Genomic DNA, 21516 nt, shown 5'->3' on the forward strand with positions numbered 1-21516 from the left:
TCTAGAATCGATTCTCACATTAAAATATCGATATTATATGTCACCGTTATTGTTAGCCAGCCCGGAAAAAGCGGGGGTGTCCAAATTCAGAGGCTGCTTCCACCTGAGGACCCCCCCTTCGTGGTCTAAAGAAAGCCGGGTAGTACGTCACGAGCTCCCTTGGTGGAGTGAAACTCAGCCGTCTGCTCCTTGCTATCTAAAATATAACCAGGCGCTGACGTAAACTCTTGACCGTCTCACACTTTCTTTAATTAGTTTTCTGTTTGTTTATTCAGCTGTGTGAAAACCCCGGAGGAACCCACCCAATGGATTAATAAAGTTACATTTAATTTAATCTAATCTAATAACTTTAATCTCAGCCAAACCGATTTACTCACGAACAAATAAAACACTGAAAAAGCCAAACAATAGCATTTTTAAGTTATCAAAGTGACTTATATATGTTTAACCCGAGTAGCGAAAGACCGCGGGGGTTTGAAGACGATGTGTCGGCTCAGATATTTGAAGTTTACACAGCTACATTCTCACCTGAAAATATGTTAAAAGTTTTTTTGCGACCCAGAAAGAGAAATAAGAGTAATATTAAAACTAAGTAGCTGCCGCCATTGTTGGAAACTGGAATTGGCTGGGCCGCGCTATGAATTCTGCGATATGGTTTTTCAATTTTGTTGTCCAGGTGGAAATTCGGGAGAATGGTGGCTCCGGGATTCTCCCGGGAAAATGAAGGGTTGGAATGTATGGTTGTGGCAACATCACTAACTGTGTCAAACACCTCAGAGTAAATCATATCACAGTATATGAGGAGCATATGTTGACGCGAACTGAAGAGGACAGGGACAGGTGCTGCTAGGGCGAGACAGACGTCTCTCACAGAGTCCTTTAGTGCTGCAGGCAGGCAACGTGTTCAAATAGCGCACAACTTCAGTTTTTTTATTTCTATATGATGAACTTAACATTATTAAGTGATAAGAACAAGTAATCTGATGTCCTGTAATCATTATGACGCTATAATTTGAGATACAATAAATAAAAGACGTTTTTGTATAAAGTATCGGATCAGTATCGTCGATACCACCTTGAATATTACTTGGTATCGGATCAGAAAGGAAATCAGTGGTATCGCACATCACTATAGGACAGCAACTGCCTGGTAGCTATGAAAATCTGACAGTTGCTCAGCGATTGCATTGATACTCTTGAAAGTTGTTGCAGCGACCAAGTTGCAAGGTGACTTCACAGGTCACCTGGCGGGAGGAAATCGTGTCTAAATCACTAATCACAGTCCAACTCAGACTGACTGCAAGCTCAGAAAGATTGGCAATAGGGCTGTTCGATATAATGATATATATCGGATGACGATATAAAAACGTCTATCGTTTCATTTTACGCTATCGTTTGTTTCGTGGTGTCGCAAAATAAACAGTTTACGGCAATATTCATGGTTTTGATGGTCACTGTAGCGGCTATATTAATTTCTTAAAGTTCTCTCTTTCTCTTATATTTAATATAACCACACTACAGACGGACAAGCGCCTGTTTTTATGCATTGTCGTTAGCAACAACAACAGTAACAGCATTGCGTGTCCGCTTGTTTATGTTCCACATAAACCTTTCACAATAAAGCTCAAGATCCTGTGGAGACTTTTCAAAATAAACTGAATCACGTGAAAGAGCAGATTATTTACAGATGAGAAGTAAAAAAGAGCCGCCAGGTGCTAAAAAAATAAACCTTAGACTCAAATGTTAGAACAGGCTTTTCCCCGCAGCACGCCGTGTAATAAATACTCACAAAGAAAACGGCGGTCGTTACAACTTATGTCTAAAAATGTATCGTTTCATGCATCGGTTAAAACACTCGACTCCAGCTACATGACGCGCAGCTGGAAACACTTCCCGCAAGTCGAGCTGCCCGAGATTCACAGAATTTACAGAAAATGTTACATTTTTGTGATTTAAATCTTTATCGGACGATAGAATTCTTATATCGGGATATGAGATTTTGGTCATATCGCACAACCCTAATTAGCAACTAATTTATCAGCACAGACAATACATTGTCATCAATATGAGTCAGTGTGCAAAGTCTTTTCAATAGGGGACTGGCCAGCGCTATTGTCATTTTGCAGTTAAATCACATTCCCGCTGCAACTATGTCACTATTTTAATTCCTGTTTCAAATAAACGAGGACTCCGGATGCAAGTAGTTAACAGGAATTCTGTGCATTTACATGGCAACAGATTTGTCAGTATCCCCATCTTTAAAGTAACCGTTGCAATAATGTGCTGTGATCTCCAACCTCTGTTTCTCCTGCTGGGACTGTAGCAAAAAAAAGACAAGCTGAAGAAAAGTGAAACAAAAAGAAAAAACATCAAGCTCAAAACCAGAAAGGGCCCTATCACTTAAACACGTACAAATGTGAAACATCCATTCTCATGAAGGTAATCTACCTGAAATGCGTTCATCATCACTAATTACAACCCTGAATATGCCTCAGAAGGCAGAGGAAATCCATTAGTAGGTTATACAACTACCTTCCTCCGCTGCCATAAAAGGTATATCCCATCACGTCACCGCAGAAAAATGTGGTGCACACCAAGCAGCAGGAGCCCTAGCCCCTGCCTGCGAGCCCACACCCTCCATCTGCTCTGACAAATCTGCTTAATAAATGGCATCCAGTTCTAGGGGCAGTACTGAATCAGCACAAATCACACCAGTGTTTGTCAAGCACTTGCCTTGAGTTTCCTATGACTAATGAGCCATTCAGGTGTAGTTGGTGTGTGTGGACTGGCTGATTGTAAAGGAAGCTATTTAGCACCTGATAACACACAAACACACACAGAGTGCTGATTTAGAGGCCTCTTACCTTTCAAATGAGCAGAGGAGCAATCAATTAACCGCTTTTGCAACTATCACATTTCAGCTATCACTGACAGACGTCACGAGAGAAGTTTGGCCTACTGACACACTGCTGAGCCAGTGCTGTGAAATAAAGCATGAATGCTTTTCTGGTACTGACCAAACGTTTTAGCAGAAATCTTCATTTTATTTTGTAGAGCATCAAATCACAACAACAGCTGTCTTATATTGTAAGGTAAAGCCCCCACGATAATGCACAGAGAACCCCAACAATCAGATGACCCCCTCTGAGCAGGCACTGGGTGACAGTGGGAAGGAAAAACTCCCTTTTAACAGGAAGAAACCTCCGGCAGAACCAGGCTGAGGAGGGCAGCCATCTGCTAGAACAAGCTGAAGGTGAGAAGTGGAGGACACATAGATATTAATAATAACTGATGACTAAATGCAGTCATGTAGATGTGAACCTTTAGAATGACCAGGATTTCTATACTGATTACTCCTAAAATTTAAGCCAATCTTCATGCGATTTAAAATTATAGGCAAACACATTTTACCAAAGAAATAAGAAACAGTTTACACATTAACACGAACTGACAGCAAATAGGGGGAACCAGATTTCTTGCTACTCTCCGTCTCTTTCTGAGGGGGCACCAGCAAAGGTCACACCAAGAGGACACCATGAACTACAGAAAGAGGTTAAAAAAAGAACCAGACTAACAGCAAAACACCAACAGATACGTCGACAACTTCCAAACAAGAAACACATGCCACGTCACAAGTTTAGCAAAGGCCAAGTGGACGCTCTACAACACTTCTGGGACAATGACGCAAATGCTGAACCTTCAGCAAAATGCATAATCCTCATATTAGGAAGGTATTAGGCTTTTCTACCTGAGGGTGGACTGCAGTTATTTAGAGAACAATGTAAGCTAAACCGTTTCAATAAAGTTACAGAAGTATGTCAGAGCCCTTTTCCATGCCCTGAAGCTTAGGAGAGGTTTGGTGACGCAACAAGAGAATGAACCAAATCCAATCAACAACAGAATAAAAGGTTTTCAAATGGTCAATCCACAGTGCTGACTTCAAACTAACCCAGATATTGCATCATGTCCTCAGGAAGGCCGTTCAACTAAAACCTCCCACAAATACTGATGACCTAAAAAGGCTATAGCTGGAAGGAGCTTCCCAAACTCCTCTTCATCACTGTCCAACTCTTTTTAGGACCTATGAGAAACGTCTTAAAGATTCTACATGTGACAGATTTAGACTACAAATAATACTGTGGTTGATGGTCAGTGTCGATCTCTAGTCAAACTGCCATGAATGGAGAAGAATGAGGAAAAGCTGGGAAGAGTATTTTGTTTCTTTTATTTATCTGTTTCCCGAATCCAGTTTGGATCCAGTTTGGATTCGGGAGACAGACACTATTTCTACTTTTAAGATTAGGCTTTAAACTTTCCTTGCTAAAGGAATTTAGCACTATTGCTAAAGCATATAGTTAGGGCTGGACCAGGTGACCCTGAATCCTCCCTTAGTTATGCTGCAATAGACGTAGGCTGCCGGGGGATTCCCATGATGCATTGAGTTTCCAGTCACCTTTCTCACTCACTATGTATTAACAGACTTCTCTGCATTGAATCATATCTGTTATTAACCTCTGTCTCTCTTCCACAGCATGTCTTTTATCCTGTCTTCCTTCTCTCACCCCAACCGGTCGCAGCAGATGGCCCCGCCCCTCCCTGAGCCTGGTTCTGCTGGAAGTTTCTTCCTGTTAAAAGGGAGTTTTTCCTTCCCACTGTCGCCAAAGTGCTGCTCATAGGGGGTCATATGATTGTTGGGTTTTTCTCTGTATCTATGAAGCGCCTTGAGGCGACTTTTGTTGTGATTTGGCGCTTTATAAATAAAATTGAATTGAATTTAGTCTTTTCCTTTTTCCACCCAGGACCAAGCGATTATTTATCATGCTCAAAACATACATGAAAGACACAATTTTTAGTGTTTTATTAAGTTTAAGACTACACGTTTTTTTATTGCAAGTAAAAACTGCCAGGAGGCCATCTCCTTCAGATAAACAGCAATCAGAAATAACATGTAAAGTATTACGACATATATTAATTTACCAAGCAATCGCTAATGGCTCTCAGAGTGTGGTTATGACAGTGTGTGGATATAATTAATGTCTAAAACACATGTTCAACACTGCAAACACCACAAAGATATGTTTCGGGGAACACATCAATAAAGTCCCCTCCATCCCCATGGCTACTGCTAACGCTGCTATTTCTGTAAATGTGTAAACAAAGTGTCAGTGAAAGAAGGTAGGGCCACACATTGATTTTTCTGCTCTGAAATAAAGAAGTGCGTCATTGACAAGGAGACAATTTTAAAGTTACCAGCCATGGGCAAGCAATCCAGATAGTTAATTGTGTATATGGGGTGTGTGTCTGAGTGTGTGTGAGCGAAGGGTGTTTGGATTAAATTGTTTTGACAGGCAGGCCTTTACCACCCAGACAGCTGGCCTCTAACTGCTGCAGTGGTTTATCACCTCCCATACAGAATCACCTACAAACACCCGACAGTGCTACCTAACACCCAAAGAGGCTTTATCAAGAGCCAAGAGAAAATCCCAGTGGCTCATAGCACAGGAACTACTGTGGAATAACTCCAACATCCTGAGCAATAAATTGCACATTTCCTTTCATGATATCACATATCAGTTTTGATGCCCGGCATCTAGCTTGGTCTGCTTCTACCGGCAGATGATGGAGCCTTCAAAGCTGCTGCTGGACTCACCTGCCGTCATAAAGCACTCATCAGGCCGAATATATTGAAATCTGCCCGTTCTGATGAGGTCCAGTAGACTCAAGGAGTTTAAATTTATCCTGTCTTCCTTCTCTCACCCCAACCAATCACAGCAGATGGCCCCGCCCCTCCCTGAGCCTGGTTCTGCCGGAGGTTTCTTCCTGTTAAAAGGGAGTTTTTCCTTCCCACTGTCGCCAAAGTGCTGCTCATAGGGGGTCATATGATTGTTGGGTTTTTCTCTGTATCATGAAGCACCATTGAGGCGACTTTTGTTGTGATTTGGCGCTATATAAATAAAATTGAATTGGGCTGGAAGAGGTCGAAATTGAAGAAATTTGATTTTTGTCCTGTTTTAATAATTAACACCAGCTGAATAACTTGACTCCATGTTTCTGCTGTGGATGTAAATGCTGTAAAATTACAGCGCTTGAACAGCACAGTCACTATTTACTCCCAAGAGCTGTGGCACGGTGCCAACGTGTCACACAGTATCACTGTCAAATGCATACATACAGAGTGTACTGCACACACACACACACCCAATCACCACCCTTGTGTGCGAAAGGCTGCTTCACAACAGGAAACAGAGCAGGAAAAGGTCTGCATCAGTAACCGTGGACTAAAGCGGCACGAATGTCGCTCCACATTACAGAGCTAGCTCGCTTTTTAGAGCTGAGACAATGAACCGATTACTGTTTAAAGGGTGCTCGCACACTTTACCTTCGTTATTATGGTACACTTTGCAGGCTTATATTTAATTTAAGATATCTTCCCAGAGTTCCGGGGAGCTATTGTCCTCCATTTATCATCTCTCTGCAATAGGAAAATCAACTGGAGCAGATCAGTGTAGATTTTTCCTGAAGTTTAAGCAGTTACAGCAGCACATCTGACCTCTTAACACACTTTTGTTTAGTCTAACATTTTAGAAGCCGTGTCCCTGTTGTGTGTCTTGGATGTAATTATGTCTACAGAGCGAATAATCTTCATTTGTCCTTGGGCTCCACACGTGAGTGTCCCAGCAAACTTCACGGACATAAAGCTGTGTGTGACTCCAGGAACACCTACAGAGGAGGGCTGTCCTTACTGTTAATGCTTATTTAAGATCATTAATCGCATGGAAACACCAAAGATTCACTTACGCTATGCTAGGGGTGTCAAACATAAAGTCCTGGGGCCAGAATCAGTCCGCTAAAGATTCCAATCTGGCCCACTGGACAGCTTTGGAAAATGTGAAGGAGGGGATCCATTTTTAGACTTTTAACTGTAGTTTTCCATGTTTTACTGAGCTCCTCCATTCATGCTACACTAAAGTGAATAATTAATAGACAAACAATCAAATGACAGCAATGTCCTGTTCTTCCACTGTCAACAATAGAAACCTTTGGCTTTTACAATGGGCTGACAGTGGGAGGAAGAGGACAATCTGTCAATGAACACGTCATGAGCTGTACTGCTGAAAGTTCTTCCGTTCCTTATGTTAAAATATCTCGGGGATTAAATGTGTAGCTAAACTTCTTCACACTGACAGACAGAGGAGTTTCACAGGTCTGGCCCACTTAAGATCAAAGTGGGCTGTACGTGGCCCAAAATGTAAAATGAGTTTGGCATCTCTGCTCTGTGAAGGTTTTGAGTTCTGTGACAAATTCACAGGCAGTTTTCCCCATGATCTCTCCTTTTACCGAGCAAGGCCAAGTTAGAATCACGAGTTTTCTTATCCTGAATTAAAGTGCACAAGAGTCAACATATTTCCTGTTTGATACAATTAAATTAGGGCACGTGAATAAGTTGTGACACGTCACGCCACACGGAGGGAGACTGCACAGCCTACTGTCCTGCTTCCAACGCGCACTTGAGCTGCATGCTCCCCAACTGCCAGTCAGTGGTCAACAGCCAGACCCGCGCTGTGCAAGTCACTTCAGTTTGCAACTTTCAGTTCCACTAAGAGTGGAAATGAATGGGCTGCTGAGCTGCGACCGTGGAGTGTAAGTCTAACACGGTGAGTGCAACAAAAGCGGCATGAGCAGCATAAGCTGTGACAGAAAGGAAAGCTATCTGAGGAGCCCCGGTTGTCCGGACTTTACCGGACGGTTTACGGTTTAGAAACAGGGGAGGGACCCCGTGTGTGCACATGCGACCGCCGGCCAGACGCCGCTGAGTGCGGGCAGCCACATAAATAAATCCAGTGATAATACCTGCGCCACACACACCGCAGTGCCCCCTTATTATTATGACTAGCTGCTTAAATCTGGGCACCAAGTTCAGTCAAGGGCTGTCAACTTCCCTCCTGCACGGACAGGCTAGAAGACGCGGAGAGGAGGAGCGATTTAGATTTATTTTAAAAAATAATAATTTCTCCTCTGCACTGAGGGATGGCACAAACCGGAGCACAGCGACGCACTTTAAATGAAACGCACAAGAGGTTCGTGTGACTCACCAGCAACACCAACGTTAACATTTTCGCCTCTCTCATCCGACTCCCGTAGCGATTCCAAGAGGCCATGATGCCGTTGCCACGTCTGGATACGCAGGCGCATTCGCTTTTCCACGGATTCTTGAGCAGGGCGCAAGGGTTATTGGGAAATGTAGTCCTGAGCGGGGGAGGCAGCAAAAGTCATAGGGGAGCTATTGCACCTGCTACCCCCACCCCCCAACACACACACACACACAGGTTAGCACCGAGTGTAAGAACTGTAGTTATAATGCAGACATATTGAAGGACAATTAATTACACGAGGGGCTAATTAGTAAATTGGCTTGTGATTGAAAGGATCTTAATTAGCTCTTTATCAATTGGACTTCCACTCCTGATGAAAAATTAGCTTGATGAAATGTGCTCAACAACATCTGATTTAAGCAACGTTTGGCGCAAGGTGAATAGAATAAAATATAATAGAACAGAATAGATGTGGAGAATTATAGAAAATTGCTACAGTGATAACAAACTGTATAACGATATAAAAGGGGCCAATCAAACACCCAGTTTAATCCATATACGTCAGTGAAGAGTAGAATAGAATAGAATAGAATAGAATAGAATAGAGCAGCGATGATCTATAAACAAATGTTTCTTTCGGATGTGCCCATCAAGTCTTTTTTGACACTAAAGAAAACACATCTACAGCATAGAATGACAGTGTTTTTAAAATGGACTTTGACTTGCTCTGATGTTATCATTATTGCCGTCTTGAAATTCAGTAGTAAACAAATTGAAAAGTTTTGTTTGTTTGTTTTTATTTGCATGTATTGGTTGCTGCCATTGTAATTGGCCTAAGACAGCTAAGAATTTCCTGTAAATTTTAGGCTTGTGGAATGTAAATAGACCAGAGTGGTAACAAAATAGAAAAGTGTATAACCAGAACTTGTGTTCCCTGTTTAAGCTTCGCTGTTTACTTGCAAAGCAGGGACACACTCACATTCCCAGTGGACCTTTATTGCCCGGTTACCCCGACGGCAGGTAGGCTGCTGTTGCATCCCAGACAACAACACGCAGGGCAAACCTTTCACAGAAAATCCCTTTGGTCTTTTCTTAACTCGGTGCGGCTGTTTCTGCACTGGACAGAGGCAGTGTTGCGACACTCTTCTTGCTCTCCGGGGTGTCCGTGCGTATGTTCCTCCCGATTGCGCTTGCAAATCGGCCTCTTACTCCCCCCCTCCTCACCACCCCCAATCCTCCACTCCTCCCCGCTCTCCCCCAACCCGGTGGTATCGTCCGACGGTAAAGAAGAGAGAGCGCAGTTGTCGGCTGCAGGTCTCTCGGAGAGGAACGCGCAGCGGCTGAGGAAACAAGACTAGAACCCGTCTCTATTCTGGCTCCACAGCTTAAAAACTGCGACTGTGATTCTCTCCTTATCTCTACCTGACATTCTCATCAACTTAGGGAATACAAACATCTTACAAGGTAAAAGAAAAATCACTTTTCCCTTCTTTTCCACTGCAAAATACCTGGGAGGACTAATACAAAGCACTTTTTTGGTGTGTTGTGCACCAGTTTCCAGCTTGTATCCCGCTTCAGATTTACGAAATGGATTGCAGTTCGACTTTGACTGAGGTGTTTGATTTTTTTTTTTTCATATTAAAGGCAAATCAGCAGAATAGCCTGCTGCAGCTTAGCTGACCTGCACAGATAAAATAAATAAGGGACCCTCCATCACTAATGGATTGGCTACCCGAAAGCTTTATTCAGCCATGCTGTGGGGTCCGTTTCTCTCTGGACCATTTTTCTATCAGAGCGGGGTTTGAGCGGTGGGGCTGTGTTTTTATCCTAAATGTCAGACACTTTGCGGATATCCTCTTTTTCCCACTTTAACTGCTTGAGGCGAAGTGATTTGTCCGTTGATATAGCGTGTTATTCAGAGCTGCTCCTTTATGTCTCGCCAGTTTTACTTTCCACTCACGTTTCATCCCAGGATCAGAGGCGCATTTGTGGGCTGCAGGAGCTGGCTGTGCCTGCCACATTAGCACTGCCTCAAACTTACTTTGTGCTCCACGCTGTCCTGTAGTCCCGGTAAGAGGCAAGACGTGGACTTAAAAAGCAACCTTATTGCGAAACTTGTTCCCGTTGTTAGGAGATATGCTTGGGAAGGAAAGTGCATTTTTTGGGAGATTGTGCGCCTAGTCGGCATTTCTCTTTTTAAATATTTGTGTGCGCGGTAACCCAATTTGGCGGTTCAGAAGTTTGGTGTAAAATCGACCACCTTGTCTTTTCTTCCCGACTGTGCAAGTGAATTTTATTGTCTGACTTCAAGACGGCCAATAATGACCTCATTGCTCATCACTTCCGATAACAGATTAACAGCTTTTACGCACGGGTTGAGCAGCCTTGCGCACAACGTTTCGGGTGTTTTGTTCTTTTCCAATCCCAGGAAACGTTAGTGAGGCTAATTCTGCACGAGAACACTCAGAAAATATTCATGAGCTTGTCACTTGGATGAATAGCTTCTCCATTTCTCCCCGATAGAGACACTTCAGATTTGTAATAGTTTAAATTGTAAAGCTGTCCAGCAAAAAGCGCCTGAGGCTGTGGATTTCGAACAAAGAGATACCCTATTATAAAAAGAAATAGGTCAATTTCATTTTGCGTAAATTTGAGTTGATTATCCTGAAATGATTTGTCAAGAGCTCCAAAGCGGACCGTGTTGTAGCAGAGCAACAGAGGGCAGTGTTGAGCGGCACTGTGCAGCTGTGGCGACACCTTTGCCAGGTAACGTCTGCTGTAGAGTTACAGACAATCTGCACGCACACAAGTTTGGTCAAATGAGCACGCGAAGAGACTTTTTTCATGAAGTATTGCTTGATTGCTTTTTCTTTTTGTTTTAATCAGTCAAAAGCTTACGCACAAACTTTTATCTGGAGGCAGTTCACTGAGAACAGTTTTCAGAGAAATTTAGCGGCTGGAATTTTTAAGGCTTAAAATATAAAATCTTATATCCCCCCCCCCCCCCGACCAAATTAATCAAACAGCTTATTCAACCGAAAGCTATTTTCCTGCATCAGCGACTATCATCACTAGGCTCTTGGAAGCTTTTGTGGTGCTGCACTCTATTCATCTGTAGCTTCTTTTTATGTTTTTATTGAGCCCCAGTTTCTTCAGCATTGTACATTATTGTATTATTCATTAACACTCAAATATGCACCATGGCTGGTGTGAGTTTTGGCAAAGGTGATGATATAATCCTTTTTTAATGCAGCTTGTTTTTTTTCCATACAGCAGACAAGAAAAAACATATTTAATATCCTCAATTAGCTACAATTAGTAATCCACTAAAGACAGCTTCATAGTGGATTTCTGTGGACTAACAAGGAGCAACCCCATCACAATCCAGTTATAATTGATCACTTAAACTGCCATAACAAAAGAATTTCCCAGATATGGGATGAATAAATTTGCCACATCATCTTATTTCATCTCATCTGATCACCAACCCCCCCGTACCCCACATTGGCATAACTGTTGCTTTTATTTTGTTCATTCATCAATATGTGTGAAACTACCATATCTCCCTCATCTTTTGATTGATATTCATCCATTTGACAGGTTTTGTTAGGTCCAGATGCTTGTCATATGGATCATTAACGCTTTTGTTATTTGGAGAGCTGTTTTTAGTATCCTGGGTCACTCCATTCAAATGGAAAGTAGGTTTTCATCTTTGATGAATTTATGAGGGCTCTTGACAGGTCCTGGTGGGGCAGAATCAGACCTGCCAAGCAGAAAGAAATCCAAAAAAACCCCCAAACTAACCTCCCTGCAACCTATCCCCCTCCAGCTATCCTCTTAGAACTACTCCACGTTCACTTTCCCCTTCTTTCTCATTTCCCATGTAGCTACAGCGTGTGGAAGTGTTTTGTTTTCCCAATGTTATCCAGGGGTCATGTATCTCCATGGCATCTAATGGCGACATAAATAATTCATTTCCATTACCAAATATGATAGGTGTGGAATAGACGAGCTGGCGGCCTTTTCATCAGATTTTTAATGATGCATATTTAGACGAGGCCGAGTGAGATATTTCTGTTGTCGGGCATCATTTGAGATGCGGTGAACAGATATGAAAGTTTAATGCCCGGAGAACTTGATCTGTCCTCTCCTCCGCCTGACGAGGATGAAGCGCTCAATATGGTCTGACCGTCGCAGGTGTGCGAGTGTTGCCGTGAGCACGTCTCGTCTAAAGCGATAACAGACGGATGCAGATAAGAAGTGTGATCGTGTCGGGTTTGACGCCACTTTCCTTGCACAGAGACCCTTCATATAGCTCCAGTTGTACAAAGATGGAAAAGGAGCTTGAGGGATAAAAATAACAATAACTCTTGCTGTTGACAGACTGTTTTGTCATTTCAAGGTGTAGGTTTTCACCATCCAAGAAACCAAGGTAGAGAGTGGAAACTGACAGCTTTCACAGAGCGATATCTCTGCTGTTAGTCTGTCATTCAGCTGTTTGACTTCTCATGCACGCCAAACAAGCTGTCCAGGACATCTGCTGCCACCCGTGTGAACCACACCTCACTTTATTTATGCACTCTATCATCTTATGTCTTTTTTGAACCCTGACTTGAGAGTTCCAACAAAACAAAACACCCCCAAAACCAAAAACCCATCTCTGCACTTTCAGGAAGGGTGCACATTTCTGCCTGTTGGTCCTTATTTTGCACCCCTTTGTGTGTGTATGTGTGTGTCCTTGCTATGTGGAAGTAAAGAAAAGAGATTTTTTACAGTTTTAAAGTGGCCTTCTGGAGCAGGATTCACATGGTAATCAGGTCAGGGTGCACTGAGGAAAAACAAAGCTGTCCAAAAGCAGAGAGAGGGTCCAAAAGACGTGCTGTTTTCTTTCTTCCTTTCTTCATTTTTTTTTGTTAAGATATTTCAAGGAGTGTGAAGAGACACATGGAGAGACGCTGCCTTAAAGTGGCTCTGTATATTCAGAACACTGCAGCCACATTGGAGTGTCTGTTATGTTAATATAACGCCAGATTTGAAATAACAGCGTCAGACACTATGATTTGAGGCGGCAGCCCTCGCCTCGATACTCGCCGTGGTCTTTATACTGAGAATACAGAGCTCTGCTGCCTAGTCACCTGAATGTGATTATGTTGTCCCACAGTGCTGACATAAATGTTGCCATTTTCCATTCACACACACGGAGACACACACCGAGGCTCGATTGAGGTCCCGAGCCTCATTTTATTCAAAATGAAATCATTCCTCAGCTATGTGACAACTTAGAGAAACCTTCAAATTTTGGCTCAAGCTTGTTTCTTGCTTTTTGTTTTGCTTTTTTTGAGGTTGATGTGAGTGTTTTGTGGCCAATTTTACTGTCAGAAACAAACTGCAGCTTGACAGATGCACTTTGCCTCACCGCCGCAGCAGCACCCCGATGAGAATCTGCCTCTGGTTTTTTTTAGCTCAGTCTTTTGTTAATGACAGACTCGGTTTGAGGAGGAACGTGTACTCGCAATAAGCAGACAGTTTGAGCCGTCAGCAGAGGGAGGCCGAGCGGTCTGAGCTGGTGGGTGGAAATGAATAATTCCACAGTGTCTGTCTGGGTCCCCTCAGCCTCCCCGGATCTCATTGTTTTTGAATGCAGAGTGTACTTGGCGTGGCCTTCGCTCACGCTGTCTGGCTGTTTGTAACCTGGCCTTTCTCTGTATTGACAGACAACCTCGTTGTCTGTGAAATCCGGTACGGCAGCAACGTCTCTGCCCCCCGTCTGCAACCCTGCTAATTAAAGCTTGATGCGACCCAACAGTCTCAATTCGTCTGCGCAACGTTATCATCATTGTTTCCTCCTCTGCTATTTACAAACAAGGAGAATAGAGATAAAAATGGAAAGCCTGTCAAGCAGGAGGGGAAACTTGATTTTTTTGAAGCTTTAAATGATTATTGGAGTTTAAAATTAGCATGCAACAGATTATTCTTTTCTTATTTTCCTAGCTTAGCTTGTTGGCTAAAACATTTAAACTTTGGTCTTGGGGAGCGAGTGATGAACAGCCTCCACATTTTCTAAGAATTTCCAGATGAAAAGGATTAATTGGTTAATAAAAGTAATAATTAATTAATAATAAAACAACAATTAATAACAGGTGTGGTTTGAATAAAGGCGACTCTGTTCCTCATTTGGAGGGCAGCTTTTAAACTGGATGTGCATTCTTCCCAACGTGAGAATATTCTGGGATTTCTGTCTTTCTTCACACGTTCTCATTGTTACCCCTCTTGGCCATTAGACGAGGCGAGCGAGAGCGCGCATCGTGAGCGAGCGTGCGCTCATACACGTCTGAGCAATTTGATTTTTCTCTTTGTGTGCATGCGAAGCGGACGTGAAGGCATGTGCCTTTTCTCTCCCATCCCTCCTCCGTTCAGCCTCGGCGAGGTCTGAGCAAAGCCGGAATAAAAGGGGAGCGAGAGGAGGAGAAAGTACTCCCACAGTTGATTTGACTATTGTGAGGGGGAGGAACACTATTTCCATTGATGCTCTGGATGCACGGCTCAAACCCCCAGAAGCTTTAGGAAGGGAGCTCATTCAAGGCTTGGTGTGACCCAGAGGACTGATTTGGAAGATGGGTGTTGAACCCATTGTGGGGACGGTGGGAACATTGTTCCCATTCCACCGCTTTAATACTGCTGTGAACCACTGGCTCTGTGAGATGGATGGGCTCTCAGGTTGTCTGTTTTCGCTCTAAAGACACTGGAGAGGTCTTTTATAGTGGAAGTTTCTTGAATCTTCCAAGTCAAAGAGATTGTTTCTGCAGTTTCTAGATAGAATAGATTAGATTTTTGTGTTTGTTTGGGGGTTTTTATGTAAAAAAAATTGCTAATTTAGAAAAGTAATTTAAGGATCTCCTCTCTTTGCTCTCAGAGGAATCATTAACAGATCTGGCCATTGTTCAAAGGTAAAATCACATATATTTACCTTTGACTTTGTCATAGCTGCAAAGAAGAAAGAACAGGATGCTGTACCTCTGCAAAAACTCCGAGCCCCAAGCCTCCACCTGCAAGTCAAGTCCGTCCGCATGAAATAGGTCAAGAAATCCTAAATCACAATTCTGCTTTTGCTTTGAAACCTGTACACATTTCCGCCTCTGTTATAACCTTTGATTTAAGGACAAAAGCTGACCTTCAAAAACTGAAACAAACAAACAAACTTGGCAATGATTTCCTTTCTGAATTCCTTTGGCTGAAGCAAGTAGTTTGATTTGATGGGGTGGCTGTAGCTCAGGTAGCAGAGCAGGTCAGTGCACCAGTCTGCATGGCAAAAATCCTCGGGCAAGATACTAACCCCAGGTTGCTTTCCAATGCAGCCATCGGAGTGTGAATGTTAGTTCGGTAGCACTGAAAACCTAGAAAAGTGCTTGTGAGAATGGGTGTGATTGGGTGAATGAACAAGTTGCATAAAACACTTTGAGTGCTCATCGTAGAAAAGCGCCAAATAAGAACCAGTCCGTTTAACATTTACCATTGCTTAAACCTTCTGGATGGTATTGAGTATGTAAGAGCACTTGTTTTGGCATTACTCAGAGTGGATTTGGACTTTTTTAAATACAATGCAGAAAGCATATTGTTAAATCAACAGATGGCAGGTCTCTACTTCACTGGTAACCTGACGTGCCACTGAACCAGCTAGGAAGTTGTCACCAGTTTTCCAAATAGGTTACATGTAAGCTGTTTGGAAAACGAACAGCATTTTTCATCAAGTAATTAGCACATCATTGCACGAGACATTTGATTAACACCACATACCAAAACGTCATCGAATAAGATCGGCGAATTACGCAAAAGGTGTAAAGAAGTAAAACCTGTCGCAGTCTGAGGGGCTTCAGAAAGAAGTTTGTGATTCCAGGTCTATGCGACAAAAACAAAACTGTGTATAATTGACATCATCTTCATTTCCAAAAGACATTTGTCAAGTGACTGGATGAACCATCTATCTACTTAAACACCCAGGAGAAGAAGGCGAGCACTTCCCTTTATGTTGCTGATTGAACCGCAGCTCTCATGATCGTGATCTATCGAATCGTGCCAGAATTCAGCTGCCTCACAAGGTGACTTTACTGCAGTGAATGAACGCCATTCTTTCTCAACAGCCCCTTCACTTGTTTCTTTCCATGTAGGCGTTGAAGAGCACTGTCTGAAAAGTTGCTGCGCGCTTTCCTGTAGGTGTTTCTTTGAACCGAGATCTGGTAAAAAAGCAAAGCCTGAGCATGATAATATGTATTTTCCATTCCTCTATGGAAGCATCTGGATTGCTACCTTTTGCCGTATAGAAAATCAGGTATGTGGAGCAAAATATAAATACAATGGAAATTGACCTAAGCCTGAATGCACAAAGCATAAATAAATCACGTTGAGGTCGACAGAAGTGCTGCTATTTTTCATACACACACTTTAAACATAAAACTGGGGAGATTATACGACTAGGAGTCTATAAAAACTACACTTGTCTGTATAAAGTGTTCAAATATTGTTAAGTGGCTTCATCAAACTCATACTTTTGCTTTCGAGTCGTCAACATTCCTCTCAGGGATCTCAGGGCTTCAGGTATTTTGCTTCAAAAAGACCCATTGTGTGCAGCTTTTATAAATCTCTCCTAATAGACTAAGGCTCATTTTTACCCTCTGAAATGATTATATCTCTCCAAATGGAGTCATACGGTGAGATCTAAACTCCTTTCTTCAGTTTGTGTTCTGTGAAGTAATAGGTTTGAAGAAGGCAGTGCAAACGAGGCTTAAACTGATACGCAGAGGCAACTCATGCACTACTCATCTAGCTTTTTATTTACACGCTGACAGGAAATGGAATGATGATATACATTATTTGCTTTTGTTTGAGACTATTTGGCATGCTAAGAAGCTGCCATTATTCAGTATGTGACTTCAATAGCACCAGGCGCTTTGGAGACTATCAGATAAAGCTGATGAGAATTCCTGATGTGTTTACTTGACATTCGTTTGCAGTATTTTAGATTTTTATCAGCAGCCTCTGATAGGTCGTAGAACCGGCTCATTAGAAAGCGCAGCGCATGCATCTCCGCCGGTCAGCAATCTGGCGTTTGTGAGCGCGCCTGTTTGTTTGTTTGAGTATCCATGTGTTTGTGTCTGAACATATGCGTGTCGGCTTCTGTTGTGTACATTTGCAGTAATGGCTAGAAAATCAGCAGCAGTTTGTGAAAGTGGGCAGCTGCTCTCCGATTATACAGTTACCCACATCCCCACATTCACGTAGCATGTATAATTGGACAACCACATGTCAGGATGCGATGTGCAGCATGAGCCTAATGATTTTGCAGCACTAAATGCGATTCAGTGGCGTTGTCCTTCTTCCAGATAATGGCTTGAAATCTAATGGAAGTGGAGAGTAGAGAATGACAGAGGTGTCCTGGGATCCTGAGAGCGCCGTGGGATAGTTGTCATCAAAAAGTCCTTATTATTGTACAGGAACAGTGAGAATATGGTTAATATTATGCTGCCGTGATGTTACGTGCCGTGTAAGCGCCCACTCTTTCCTCCCACAAATACCTGAAACATTTCAAATAATTTCCAGAACAAAGAATAGAGGACAGTGGAAACAAAAGCACAACTTTTTACATGTAGCAACAGCTTTAGGACAAAAGAGAGGACGTAAAGGAAACTCCTCCCTGGAAATTTGTTTGAAAAACAAATGTGTTTTTCATTTCATACAAGGAACAGAGATGGGCAGTAATGCGTTACTTGTAACACGTTACTGTAATCCGATTACTTTTTTCAAGTAACGAGTAAAGTAAGGGATTACTATTGCAAAATCGGTAATTAGATTACCGTTACTTTCCCGTAGGAACGCTGCGTTACTGCGTTACTGAAACCATGATTTTTTTGCGAGAATGTCTCATGACAGCGACGTAAGCGAGTGTGACGTTCGTGACAACAGCTGTGCGCAGATCAACAATGGATCATATATCGAGTGCAGAGAGAGTATGAGCGTGCAGCGTTTAAAGCGTGGAAGTACTGACCTTACTTTGAGTTTGATTCCATAAAAAGTGACAAAAACATTAGTGTCCGTTGTGCGTGGGAAGAAAACTTCTTTTTACAGCAAAAAAACCCCTAAACTTCCGAGCAAGCACCGAGTAGCTACGACGTAATGGGAAACTCACAGAGAAACTCATGGATTCTTCCACTGACCGCTGCACACCTGCACCAGGGTAAACCTCCGCCTACCCCACTCCTGCTTTACAGGTGAAAATAGAACAAAAGGACTGCTAGTCTTTGACTTTATTTATTTTCTGCTGTGTTTTACTTGCATCTATTTGAAAGACTGAGTGTAAACACACAAAATATTTTATTTTATGTGCTGGAATGTGCAGAAAATAAGTTTAAATGTTAAACAAATTTCTTCCAGTCAGAGAATGTTGCATATAATTAAATTTTTGCTTGATGCATAAAGTTAAAAGATTAAAACTAATAAAACAAGTTTTAAAAAGAGACTTTTCCATTTGATTACATTTTGTATGATGATTATGCAGAAAAAGTAGAATTGGGCTGAAAGATCTATCACTTTATCACCTATTCAGGTTGTAAATCGTGCTTTTAAAAAGTAACTAAGTAACTAAGTAATTAATTACTTTTGAAAATAAGTAATCAGTAAAGTAACGGGATTACTTTTTTTGGGGAGTAATCAGTAATTAGTTACTGATTACTTTTTTCAAGTAACTTGACCAACACTGACAAGGAAATAACATTTTACAGAAAGGTGGGAACATTATAAATAACCATTTGACATACTGGTGATATCATCGCAGCGTATCTATATAAAAAGTAAATAGGGGCAGAGTGTTAACATTGTACAGTATGTCCATGGGAGAGCACGCTGCAGCTTCTCAGTTGGCAACACATGCTAGCAATGCCACAAACACAACGACCAGCTGATCGAGCCAGGAAGAGCGCAAACAGGTACATAAATAACTACACGTGAAAGTTTACGTCTTGTGTGTCTAAAAGAAAAAAACATATCAGCCGATATATTTGAATATCAGATTTCAGAATATCAGAACTGCCAAATATCGGTATCGGTATCAGTCGTGTCTTAAAAATCCTATATCAGCTGGGCTCTGCTTTGCTGCTTTGAACTAGTGGGTAATGCTACGTCGGCAACTCCAAAGCCAGTAAGATCAGATGTGCTGAAGTGCACTGACACAGAGATCCCACATGGTGTTTTTGTCCCTTTAGTGTGACATGTTCACATTTCCCCATCTAAATGTTTTATGCCGTTTGTATTATCGCTGCCCTGACCAGATAACAAGAGGCATCCGTGTCGAACAATTACTTATCTCCTCAGGTACCACAGTGAAATCCGCAAAAAAAACCCCTTTTGTTACCTAATCTTCACAGCTGCGTTATTCTTCTTCTCAATCCAAAACAATCCACGCCTGCTGTCAGCCTTCTCCAGAAAATCAGCATATATAGACGTGTACTTTTACAAGATGCAGCACGGTTCTGACAAAAGGAACAACAGAGAGCATATACACTTATTTTGTGTGGCAGCTATAGACCTATTTCACATCTGAGGTGTCAAAACATTTCAACTTTTTCAGAGAGAATCCGATCAGGCTATTATTCATTGTCTGCATCTGTTTTCTTGTGTTTTTTTTTCCTGTCTATTTGACCTGCGTAGCAATGAGCACTCAGCAATACTCCAGCTTAACCTGACAGACTTTCAGGAGAAATTATTCTGCCGTGTCTTTTGACCTTTTTGTGTGGCTCTTGCCAGAAATCTCTTGGTTTTAAGCCAACAGGCAGACCGGAATTTGTTCTTTTTCTCCGCCAAAGTGGCTGATTTGTGATTCATGCTGCGTGCGAGCTGTATACGCTCAATCCTGGATATGAGGCTGACAGGGGAATAGTGCTGCAAGACTGGAGCCTTAATTAAGGACTCATTAGCTAACAGGTGCTGAACACTGAGAACATATACAAGCACAGGCCTGAAATGAGCGAAACAGTAAGTACTGTGAGTGCAGGCCCTTCAGATTGTGACCACAATCCTTATTTGAAGCTGAACGTTGAACAAAGGTTGCCGTCTTTGGCCAATGACAAGTCTGACGGGCAAGTCAACAAAGTGGAACAGAAAGCACGACGCGTCTGCGCTCTGCCCCCCTTGGCTTTAAGTGTTCAATCATAAACACATTTTTGTGCCACACTACCTCTACAGCACTGCTGAGTCGGGTTAGCTTTGGTTACTATGGCGATAGAAGTGGCTCTCGGTGGGGGCAGGAGGGTCTGCTTGAGACTGAAGCAGAAAGAGAAAGAGAGGAGCGTGACAGTGATTAATGTCCTGGCAGAAACAGAGACAGTCAACTCTCAGAGCCCCGTTGTCACCATCAGAGTATTAAAAAGCACGCCGCGCCCAGCACCTCGTCTCAAAAGCACCACAATGGCTGGAGGTTTAATCACAGTCATGTGAATTATTTATTACATAAAAATCTATTACTTTTTGACTTGGTGGATGAAAGCGAGAGTAAATTGAAATGTTGGATTAAGCTAAGAAGGAAATGAGATTCACCTGCGTGTCTCCTAAAATCAATCCTCTCCATCCTGCTGATTAATGGCAGAACATTTGTCTCAGCATCTCGCACCGAGGCAAATGCATCTTATTCCAAAAACATCAAACAAGTCGATGTGGCCTTTTTTTCCAACCTCCAGGTGGCGAGGGGGAGAAGGGGCTACTGTTGAGTCACGTGGCTCTCCGCTTACCGTGCAGCCTGTTAACAAGGAAGCGAAGTGATGGAAGACCGTGGGCCAAGCGTCTGCATGATAGAGATAAGCGGCCAACTGGGCATCCTCTATCCACCACCGCATCCAACCCCTCCACCCCCAACAAGAACACTCAGGAAATACTATGCCTGGATATTTAACCAGCAGGGTTCAATGATGGAAAAACTTTAGTGTGTGGCTATATTTGCACAAAAACCCCGCTCACGTGCACGAACCCTCCTTGTATGGGACACACTTTTGTATGGGGAAAAAACTCTTAAAGCTTTGTCATGGTGACTGTCCCTCTTTCATGTGGCCCACCTGGATGCTTAGACCAATTAGAGCTCCTTTTCAGCATCTTGTTCTCTTCTCGGGATTTTGCACATCACTGCACTTTTCCTTCCTCTGCTTTTTTTTACTCCACCAACCCGCTGCAACACTGTGGCTGAAATCCTCTGTTGGGCCACTATACTGCCCAGTGTGCGAGCGTCACGCACTGCTGTTAATCTCCTCCAGTAACCTTTGCACCTGGAATCCATGTCCACCACCTACAGACATTTTTTTGCTCTCTGTTACCTGACCCTCTGGGTTTCCATCTCATGTTGGTTACAGTGCAGTGACAGTACAGTGCTTGTGTGAGACCTTTGTAA

The 21516-nt window shown here is 42.6% G+C and overlaps 2 protein-coding genes across 5 annotated transcripts in view; one reads left to right on the forward strand and one right to left on the reverse strand.

The window, feature by feature from the left end:
* Positions 1-8188, reverse strand: part of pdia5 (protein disulfide isomerase family A, member 5) — a 90592-nt gene extending 82404 nt beyond the window's left edge. Inside the window, exon 1 of the mRNA XM_087829914.1 lies at positions 8094-8188. Coding sequence (XP_087686040.1) covers positions 8094-8159 — 66 coding nt within the window. The 5' untranslated portion in view covers positions 8160-8188. The remainder of the gene's footprint in view (positions 1-8093) is intronic.
* A 1214-nt stretch (positions 8189-9402) lies between these two features.
* sema5ba (sema domain, seven thrombospondin repeats (type 1 and type 1-like), transmembrane domain (TM) and short cytoplasmic domain, (semaphorin) 5Ba) overlaps positions 9403-21516 on the forward strand; it is a 222775-nt gene continuing 210661 nt past the window's right edge. For all 4 annotated transcript variants that reach the window (XR_015716616.1, XM_087830194.1, XM_087830197.1 and 1 more), the window contains exon 1: positions 9403-9557. The gene's annotated coding sequence lies outside the window, so the exon portion shown is untranslated. The remainder of the gene's footprint in view (positions 9558-21516) is intronic.

The sequence above is a fragment of the Neolamprologus brichardi genome, chromosome 16 (genome assembly GCF_056152115.1).
Source record: "Neolamprologus brichardi isolate AB-2024 chromosome 16, ASM5615211v1, whole genome shotgun sequence".
Classification (NCBI taxonomy): Eukaryota; Metazoa; Chordata; class Actinopteri; order Cichliformes; family Cichlidae; genus Neolamprologus; species Neolamprologus brichardi.